The sequence below is a fragment of the Lytechinus variegatus genome, chromosome 1 (genome assembly GCF_018143015.1).
Source record: "Lytechinus variegatus isolate NC3 chromosome 1, Lvar_3.0, whole genome shotgun sequence".
NCBI lineage: Eukaryota > Metazoa > Echinodermata > Echinoidea > Temnopleuroida > Toxopneustidae > Lytechinus > Lytechinus variegatus.
Window position 1 is genome coordinate 29533501 of NC_054740.1, and position 10953 is coordinate 29544453.

General features: G+C 33.4%; 1 protein-coding gene across 4 annotated transcripts in view; it reads left to right on the top strand.

The window, feature by feature from the left end:
- Positions 1 to 10077, top strand: part of LOC121410743 (zinc finger protein 330 homolog) — a 33998-nt gene extending 23921 nt beyond the window's left edge. For all 4 annotated transcript variants that reach the window (XM_041603030.1, XM_041603039.1, XM_041603046.1 and 1 more), the window contains exons 6-11: positions 326 to 452; positions 2223 to 2327; positions 3026 to 3072; positions 5659 to 5776; positions 6751 to 6876; positions 9126 to 10077. In XM_041603030.1, the coding sequence (XP_041458964.1) occupies positions 326 to 452; positions 2223 to 2327; positions 3026 to 3072; positions 5659 to 5776; positions 6751 to 6876; positions 9126 to 9286 (684 nt within the window). In that variant the 3' untranslated portion in view covers positions 9287 to 10077. The remainder of the gene's footprint in view (positions 1 to 325; positions 453 to 2222; positions 2328 to 3025; positions 3073 to 5658; positions 5777 to 6750; positions 6877 to 9125) is intronic.
- Positions 10078 to 10953: the final 876 nt, after the last annotated feature.

The following is a 10953-nucleotide window of genomic DNA, read 5'->3' on the forward strand; positions in this document are numbered from 1 at the left end:
GCAGAAATATGTTTTTCATTTTTCAAAGATAAATTGACTTGCGGGTTAAAACCCGACGGGTCAGCGGGTCCCGCTTGCAAATTATTGGATTATACGGGACGGTACGGTTCGGGTTTTCACTTGCGGGTTACAACATTACGAAAAAGCCACAGATTTTTTAACATCTCCCTGATTAATGCCTTGATTTCTTTCATTGGATTGGTATAATTGAGAAATATCTCCCTCTTTTCTCGGTTAATTGTCCTATATAGGTGAATATTAATTTAGCAGCTTTGATATAGATGACTTCACTCTCAACTTTAGTTCTTTTTTTTTCTCAATTCAGGGTGCAATTTGTGATCATTGTGAAGCATTTATTTGTCATGGAAGAAAGTGTTTAGCTGTTCATGGATGTGAATGCCCACTTATTGATTCAGTATGCTTGGAATGTGATCGAGGGGTATGGTCACATGGTGAGTACTTAGACTACAGATCAGTTATGTCTTTAAGCACTAGTAGTTTGACTTTTATATGAATGTTGTTCTTTAACCGAGGTTGTAAATATATGCATAATCATTACTATATATGCAACACCAGTCTATTTTGGGATGATGATTCCATTATTTTTGTCATTACTATAAAAATCATGAATATAGGGATCCGTTTCACAAAAGATTTTAAGGCTAGATTTATACCCTATTCTCATCTACATCCTTAAACTAGTTTAGTGGAAACTAATTTAACAAGTAATGGGAATTCTCAAAGTGGGTCTTGGAAGCGATCTTATTATTGTCTTCATATCTATTTTGGAATACCACCTCTCAATGTGGTTTTCATGACTGCTTTGCCTTGTTAAGCTGGTTTAAGCCTAGGTGGGAACACAACTGTTCTCCAGAAAGCAATCCTTGTCTGGAAGTATGAGTATGTGCATTTTGTGCACTCTACTCAGTACATACTGTGTGTAGAATGTCTCCAAATTTTACATGAATCATGTTACTCGACTGAGAGCGTTCCCATAGCAAACAAGACTCCTTTAATACCTGAAGTGGTTCTAGAACCTAGTTCTGCAGATGGTGATGAGGACGCTAGCAAAGCGATCTTCTACGCTGATTTCCTGAACTGGTTAAAGGGAAACTAGTTCAAGAAAGTATACTGAGAATGGGGCCTTATATTCATTATTTTTATATAACCTTGAAGTATCAATACATACGCATTCAACATCAGTTAAATGAAAAGTCAAGTGAACCTATAAGTGCAATCTCGCACACAAATCTTATGTATGACATTTTGAGTAGTATATGTCTCCTGGGGGGCGTTTCATGAATGGACTTGTCGGACGTTTTATCCGACAAGTCCCATTTTATCCGACAGTTACCATAGGAACAGTGCCTCTCAGCCAATCAAAATCAAGGAAAGATGTCAGATCTGACAACTTGTCGGATGAAAATATTGATGAAACGCTCCCCAGATCATGATCTGACCATTGTGATGATGTTTCATATGTGGCATGTAACTTGGAATCGGAACAGTATTCATTAAATGTGGTTAAAAGATACCATTGGAAAACAAAAATATAAACCAAACTTTGCTATTTCAAGACCCAAGTAAAGCAATATTCCTAACTGGTTCTTTACGTGTAGGTCTGTCAGGTAAGATATTTCACAATTATAACCCGGTTTTGGCATAGCTATCTATAAGGAATGCATCCCATGGTGACACAATCACCATTTTCTGTGGGCCTGTCAGTAAATGGTATATTGTTTATGATTTCAACCAAACTCTCCTAATGAATGGTATATTTAACTTCTGAAGGTTTCCATGGCGAAGAAGAATAGTGTAGTAGGTTTCACGGTACACCATGTATCTTTCTTGGGCAAGTGTTGGTCCTGAAAAGGACCACCCAATCTCGACGTTTCGACAAGTGTGTTCTTGTCGTCCTCAGGAGAATGAGCAAAGTTTGTAAAAGCAGGCCTTATATACTCTGTCGAATGGTATATTGCTTATAATTCCAACCAGAGCCTCCCATTGAATGGTATATTTCAATTTCAACTAGAGCCTCTGATTGAATGGTGTATTGTTAATACATTCTATTTCAGAGAGACTACTACTGAATGATGTATTGTTTGTAATTTCAACCAGAGCTTCTCAGTGAATGGTAAATTAATTAGATCTTCATCCAGGCCCTCCCATTGATTTATTTAACCAAAGTCTCCCATTGAATGGTATATTCATATCTCAACCAGGTGGGCGTGTCTTCCAGTGTGCCTACTGCAGAGGTCATCTTTGTGAGGATGACCAGTTTGAACATCAAGCCAGCTGCCAACAACTCCAATCAGAAAACTACAAATGTGAGTCTGTATATACCACAATGTTTAATATATAGGCTCAGTGAAGAAGGAGTCATAAATTGACGTGATTGGGAGGAAAAGAGGGAAAAATTACGATTTGGGATACGAATATGAATTTGTTTAAAAACAATATGAAATAGTTGATCTTCATGAAGTATTGTAAGATACTACTTATTAACTTGACATTCTCATCAGGTGAAAGGTATTTTTGCCCTTCTGAAGTTGATCTTCATTTGAATTTAGGAGCACACTAAAGTAAAACTTAATCACTTGAAAAAAAAATTGTCGCTGATTAATTTTTGTGTACTCGGCTTTGCATGAAAGTCCTGCAAAAAGTTTTAGCATACTTGTGTATGGGCATATTTATGTAAGTATGCAAAATTAGAAGGAAATCATTATGAAAAAAAATATTGCGTCTCGCAGTTTTTAATGTGATATAATGTCGATTACAAAGAAATATGTGAAGCGACATTCTTTATACACACCTGTGTAAATTTTGCATCGATTGGACTTTTCTTGCGATCTGAAGCGAGGGTTAAATGGACACCCCTGTTTATCTGGTATTTGATTGCTGCTATTGAAAAGATGTTCAATTGATCAGTTGTTTTGTAAACGCCAGACACTATGTGAATCTTCCAGTCATTGTATGTTATTTACTTTTCCTTCGTATTTCAAATCTTTCATTTTTCTGCTAACAGGTGGCTCATGTAATAAACTAGGGCAATATTCTTGCTTGAAATGTAAGGTAAGAAAACTACATGCCTTCAGCTTCTATTAGCAGCATTAGATGCTCTCAACATATGTGACCACATGTGGCATATAATGTTATAAATTTTGTGTTTGGTATGTTTGATGGTTGTTGTTTGCTAATTTTTGTGCAATTATATGTTTGATGAGAGTATGACCTTATATACAGTGTGTCCCACAAAAAAAAGATAAAAGGGGAACTCCAAAAAATTATATGATTTGACCAGATAAAGAAAAATGAGACAAACAAAGCACTGAAGCACTGAAAATTTGATCAAAATCGGACAAGGAAAAACAAAGTTATGGCATTTGCAATATTCCAGTGAAACAAATATAGTCATGTCTTCATAAATATTCAATGAGCAAACAGATGTTGTCATATCCCCATTTGTTCTTTTGTATTTTATTTTGTGAAATTAGGTTTATTCAAATTTTCACCTCCAAGAACAGAAAAAATGGAATGACAACTGATTTAGTGCATTAGATATTCATTGCTGCAACTTATTTCATTACAATGGAGACATGTCATTCACACATGTATGAAAAAAGGAAGAATTATGATTTAATGTAATAACATAAGAAAAGAGAAAGTGGGGATGTGACACCATCAGCCCACCTAATGAATATTCATGACAACGTGTGTATAACTATTTTCACAATATTTTGCTAAACTTTAAAGGGGAAGTTCACCCTGACAAAAAGTTTATTGTAAAAATAGCAGAAAAATAATAAAAAATATTGCAAAAAAAATTCATCAAATAATTAAAAAGTTATTAGAATTTCAATTATTTGATTTGTGACGTCATATGCGAGCAGCATTCCTACATAGCGAATGGTAAAAAATCAATGAAATGTCATTTTCTCAGAAAATTGAAAATGGTTTTCACTGTAACTTTTGTATATTAATAGACAAATCTTTTCACACCCGATCATGAAAATAAAATAAAATTAAGTCATCAGGAACCATACAAAATTTGAATTTCATACATTTTATATTACACAACACATGAGGCAGCTGCTCGTTTATGACATCACAAATCCAGAATTTTAAACTCTAATAACTCTCTTACTCTTGAACGGATTTTCCTCAAACCTTCACCAATAATTTTTACTATTTTTTTGCTATTTTTACAACAAAGTTTTCTTCAGGGTGAACTTCCCTTTTAAAATTAAATAACTTCACTTAGTTGATATCAGATTTTGATGAATTTTCAGCATTTTGCTCTGTGAATTTTCTATTTAGATATAAATATTGTCAGCCTGGAGTACCCATTTGATGGCAAGTTACATTGAGTATAATGTGAAAATTACCAAATCATATTGTTCATAATTTTTTAATCGTAAACTTGCGTTTGTTTTATACAAGAGGCTAAAGTTTTATGCAATATTGTCTGTTGAATGCAGAGATATGACCCTTCTTTCAGTACTCATCAGAAAATATCTCAATCCAAGTTTTGTTATTTATGTTAAATAAAGTACATAGTCCTCCAAGATTATAAAACAAAGAAATATAAATCTGCATGATTGCCATGGCAAGAAAATTTTAGGTGATGCAATCTCCAAGACTCAATCTTTTTTTTTCACTAAACATATTTTTCATGTTATGCTAATTTTTGTTTGAAATTATTTTTCAATTAGGGTCACTTAAGTTCAATTTGGGTCAACAAACTTTGACCATGTTGGGGGTATTTGTGGAATCATCATTATAATTTTGAAACTTTATGGATCTAGTTCATGAAACTTGGACATAAGGGTAATCAAGTATTACTTATTATCCTGTCTTAGTTTCAGGTCACGTGATCAAAAGTCATTTAGGGTCAACAAACTTTGATAATGTTGGGGGTATGTGTGGAATTGTCATAACTTTTTAGATCTAGTTGATAAAACTTTGACATACGAGTAACCATGTATTCCTGAATATCTTGTGCGTGTTTCAGGTCACCTGACCAAGATCTAAGGTCATATAAGGTCAATGATCTTTGGCCGTGTTGGGGGTACTTGTTGAATTGGCATCAGAACTTAGAAAGTTTATGGATCTACACATGTAGTTCATGAAACATAGATATACACGTATAAGGGTAATCAAGTATGAATGATTGTTATGCACATGTCTTAGGTCACATGGTCATATTCAAAGGTCATGTTGAATCAGTGGACATAGTATTTTATTATCATATGAGTGTTTTTTTTTTATTCAGTAGCTATTTTCAAAGTCAGCACTGCTGCTATATTGAATCGCGTAATGCATGCAAGACAGCTAAAGGCGTTCCACGTGTTATCCTTATTAATTTATAATCATTTTTATGATTTGTTTGTGACATAATTGTGATTGTATTGTTATGTTTGTGTTTTCAGGGAAGTAATTCTAAAAAAAAAATAGTAAGGGATTGGTCATTCTAGGTTTTATACACAGTTAAAATATCTTTAATGTGATTAACATTTAACCAATGCCAATATTTCCCATTCTTTTGTTTCTTGTTGCTCTAAGAGGAATGTCAGATTACACTTATTTTAGATTTTTTAAAAGCAATTGGAAGGCTATTACTTATGTATAGAATATTGTTATTTTTACTTTTTTTTATAGATCTGTTTCTGCGAAGATCATGTTAGAAGAAAAGGTATAAAGTATGCTAGGAATCAAGCGATACCTTGCCCAAAGTGTGGCTACGAGACAAAGGAAACTAAGGATCTTGCCATGTCTAGTAAGTCTAACATCTCAGATCAAAGACAAGCTTAAGGACGTTCCACAGTTAAAATAAATTTGTTAACAAATTTTCAGCATTTCATGTCATTTTCACCAAATTTTGCGCATAGTTACTTTAGCACTTGAATATTTCAAATGTATGCAAAAAATAACATGGGTTCATGTGCTTAATTTTTTGCTTTTGAGCTTTGAAGTTGATAAAATTGGAAGTTCTCAAGAATTGCTAATTCAAAAGAATTTGGAATTTTTAGACCCCATGAAGTCACATTCAGCTTAAACATCCATTACTAATTCAAATTTCATGTAAATTTCATTAAATTTTACAGTATAGTTTGAAATTGTATACTGAAAAGGAAATTCATTCATATTGCTATTCCTTTACCCCTTTATTCGAACTCAAGGTCATATTTGTCATACTTTGCAGAGTAAAGTATTCAGAAAATAAAAAAAAATGAGGTATTTAAAAAAAAAAGCATTGGTTCGTGGATTATTTTCAGCTAATTAGCTTTTTAAAATAACACATCAGATCTGCAGTTAAAATGTAGATCATGTGAGAAATCTACTGATGCCTATAGCTGATTAATCACATGTTCATTCATTGTGATGTCAATGCGCATTGTGTAAAATATGTGCAGGTCATGCAAAAATGTAACTGTGAAACATCCTTAATCTGTTAATTAACTCTAAAAGCTATTTTGATGTCCAAAATGAGGGGATGGGGTGGGGATGAGGGAGGCTTCAGGCCCCAAGGTCTTGGCTCTCCCCCGTAGTTGCTACAAACATTTGGCATTTCTGTTGCCTGTGAATTAGTCTCCAAACTGAAAGATTATTTTTTTTTCTGAATATCTTAATTATTCAAGTTATGCTGATTGTTCTAATTTATTCTTGAAATCTTGTCTTTAGGGCTCAATCACTATCTTGAATTAAAATTCTTTTAATCTGAATACTCTCGACTTTGTATTTGTGTTATAGTTCGTAAAGTAGACTTTGGAAGGCAGCAAGCGAGACATTCAGATGATGATGATGATGATGATGGAGGGGGCGGAGCTTCTGGGTACGCTGCATACTGGGCCAAACTTGAATCAGGAAATGGAGCAGGTAACAATATAGTTTGTATTGATATACTCGGATAAGAACATTTTTTACACTCCGTAAAGAGATTTATCTGATTTGTAGAATTCAATTCAAACAATTTTTCACCTTTTTACAATCGCTTTGGTTTTTACTGCTGAAGTCTTACAGACTTCTGCACTGCCGATACTACGCCATCCACAGCGAGTCAGCGGCTAGTCTGAAGAAGTCTGTAGAAACGAGTAGGCAAAAGCTCAGATGGTACAAACCAAATTGATAGTGAAAGATGAAATTTGATTGAATTGAAAAACATTTCTTTACTTTTCTAAGATATATAGGGGAAGGCTGGGTAAGTTGAGCATAGGTTGAGCATATTTGAGCCACCACCTCCAGGCCAATAATGAATGAGTCAGACTTTGTGGTGATGTAATGCATTGATGACCGATTACATAACCCTTAACCCCACCACATTGTTTTCAACTTTGAAACAAAAAGTAATTTTTTTTGGAGGGAAAAATACAAATTTCAGCAAAAAAAGTAAAAAAGGGTGTGAAATAGATGCTTTTTACCCGCACATGTCTTTGAACATAATAAAGAAAAAAAAAACCCTTAAAAAGCCATTGATATGCAGGCAGAAAGCCATTTTACATCATTTTTTTCAAAGGTCACCATGACTTTCAGTGTGGGGGTAGAGAGCTATGTATAGGTGAAAAATATTTCCCAAGAATCAAATCTAAAGGCTAAATACTTATTTCTACAAAATTATTAGTCATATCAATTCTAACATGCAAAATGCAAAAAGTGTCACAACTTACCCCGCCTTCCCCTACTGTCATATCATACATACACTTACCCTTGCATCACATCTATGGAACTCTCTACCACCTCAACTACGTGAAGCCACTTCAACTGCTCATTTCAAGACATCAATCAAGACCTATCTTTTTTCATTGTTGTAGCCTAATATAGTTTAAAGGTAAATGCTAGTTTTGGTAAAGATATAAAAATGAGTTCGTACATAATCCAATGAAATGACCACTAAAGTGTCTGTTTGTATAAATAAAACGCATGTGCTAAAGGATTCTGGAAGAAATTGTGTAATTGCTGAGAAATCAGCAAATAAGCACGGGATTCGGGTAGGGCGTCGGGCCCGACGCCCTAAGCAATAATTATACATTGTCCCACGTGCGCTTATCTGTGTTGGGGATTTTCGGTGTGAACATTTTTCAGCGTAGATTTCAAGATTTCACAAAGTCCAGTTAATGTAACTGTACCAGATCTCGATCCTCGATAATATACTGGCAATTAAGCCTTGTTTTACAGACTTTCTCATGAAATCAGTGTTAACTGCAACTACTGGAATTTCTCTTTAATATAGTTTCATTTAATATGTTCAGTACCAAATTTATAATACCATGTAACGATATATGTAAATTTAATGTTTATTACAATGTAGCGCAATACTTAGTTTAATGTAGAATAATATTTTATTTTAACCATATTAATAATTTGATCTCTTATGTAATAGATAATTCATTTGTTAAGCGCATAGAGATTACCAATATTATGCACTATATAAGTACAATATTATTATATCTGTTTTTCAACTGCCCATACCCAGGAATGTCATTGGCTAATGGTAAGACCCTTGACTGATAATTGAAAAGAATGAATGTTTATATTCTATTGTTATCATTCATGTGCTAAGTAAGGGGCCAATTTATACAAGCAGTTATGCTTCCTTTGACCCCTCCTCGTGTGAAATATTTCTTAATGTCAATGATTTGTATATATGTATATATTTTTATGTGAATTTTCATTTTGAATTTGAAATTTTGGTCATCACTATGGTTGCAATAAAAGAAAAAATATCTAATGTCTAATCTCTAAGTCATCCTAACCACCACCCTATGAAGTTTTTATTAGTGAATCAGAAAGGAAGAAAAAACAATGAAGAAAAAGGGAGGAAAGGAGAAAGGAGAGTACCATAAAGAAAAGTCTGGGTATCTTGCACCCTTATTTCATCTTGCCCCCCTCCCTATCAAAATAACTTAAAGCTGCTCTTGGGTCAAAATGTATCTCTCTAAGAGATATTTGATAATCCAATTTTGACAATATTTTCCCTCAGTGCTCGGGGGAAAGAAAGTCACTTGGGGAAAAATATAACTCAGCCAAGAATATGAAATACCTTAGTACTAATCTCACATTCTAAGTACATGTAATATCTGTATCTTTTCCCTCACATATATACCTTTCTCTTTTGTACATGTCTACAGATAATAGTTACCCAGGTGCTAGCTATAATGATGACGATGATTACGACTATGATGATGAGGATGATGAAGAGGAAGATGATGAAGACGAAGAAGATGACGATGAAGATGAAAAGACGCTCACAGATAGTATAGACAGGTTAAAAGTCAGTAATAACTCTTGATAAGAATATTTCTCTTAGGTTTTATTTATAGTTATGAGCATTTGGAAGATACTATTGCCCGGCTTTGCTTATCAAGCAGTTCATAATCAGTCAACCTACCACATGTCCTAGACAGCTTCTCTCTTTTATTATGCTTTGAATTCATTTGTCATTTAGGGATTTTATGAGCATTATTGATAGCCATGAAATTGTTCACAGATAGTCCAGAAATATCCTACAAATGTTGACAGGTTTTGAAATGGTTTCCCATCACATTACTCTTATATCAATAAATGAGGACAAATCATAGTGCAATGGATCAGAGATTGGAGAGGAAGCAACTCCTAATTTTTTTCAAAATATTTATTTGGATAATATGCGTATGCTCTACATGATGCCGAAGGAATTAGAATAGCTTAGCCCAATTTCTGAAATATAGACATTTCAAAACCAAGTAAATCTTCTATAAGACTAGGACACATTTTTGTCATTTACTAGGAAACTCATTCCAAAGAGTTGCCATCTTTTGTCATAGGATGGCAGTATTTCACACACATCACTCACAGAGCTGTTGCTATTGGGCACTATATGCACTTTACTATGCTAGTCCATCTTGAACAAAATGAACTGTAAATTCCAGTCATTCTTGAACAAATGTACTGTACATTGTCATTATGTATATCATGCTCTTTATGTTAGATTTATACAAGCTGCAGTAGTGTGACTGCTACCTCTTGAAATTAAAGGGATGGTCTGGGCTGAAAATATTTTTATATCTTGATACATAGAGTAGAATTCACTGAGCAAAATGCAGAAAATTTCATCAAAATCGGATAACAAATGATAAAGTTATTGAAGTTTAAAGTGTAGCAATATTTTGTGAAAACAGTCATCATGAATATTCATGAGGTGGGCTGATGATGCCACATCCCCACTTTCTGTTATGTTATTATAAAATCATAATTTTTTCATTATTTCATACTTGTGTGAATAATATGTCTCCCTTATAATGAATTGAGTTGCAGCAATAAGTATCTAATGCACTAAATCAGATGTCAGTCCAATTTTTCTAGTTCTTGGAGGAAAAAATTTGAATCAACCCAATTTCATATAATAAAATACAAAAGAACAAGTGGGGATGTGACATCATCAGTCCACCTAATGAATATTCATGATGACTGTTTCACAAAATGTTGCTTAACTTTAAAATATAATAACTTTGTTATTTGTTATCCGATTTTGATGAAATTTTCATCATTTTGCTCAGTGAATTCTACTCTATTTATTAAGCTTTAAATCCTTATATCCCAGACCATCCCTTTAAGCTTTGCCGTAAGAAATGGCAGCAAACTAGTGTTGCAGTATCCCTACATGTAAATGTCTAAGCATAAAAATATAAATATAAAGAAATATTAAGTTATGAACTATCTAACTAAATATAAATAGATATGTATATGACATATCTTTTCATGCCATTTGACAGTTATGAGATGAGTTTATGACACTCATGACAGTAACATACACAAATAAATGCATCATTCTAATTTTTAATTATTTGCCTCTTTTCTGTTTATTGCATGTGATGACATGATCACTCCTGTCACAAAATATATACTATAAAACATGTACAAATTTCAAGCATGACACATATATAGATACATACATATACGTTTCTTAAAAATCATGTT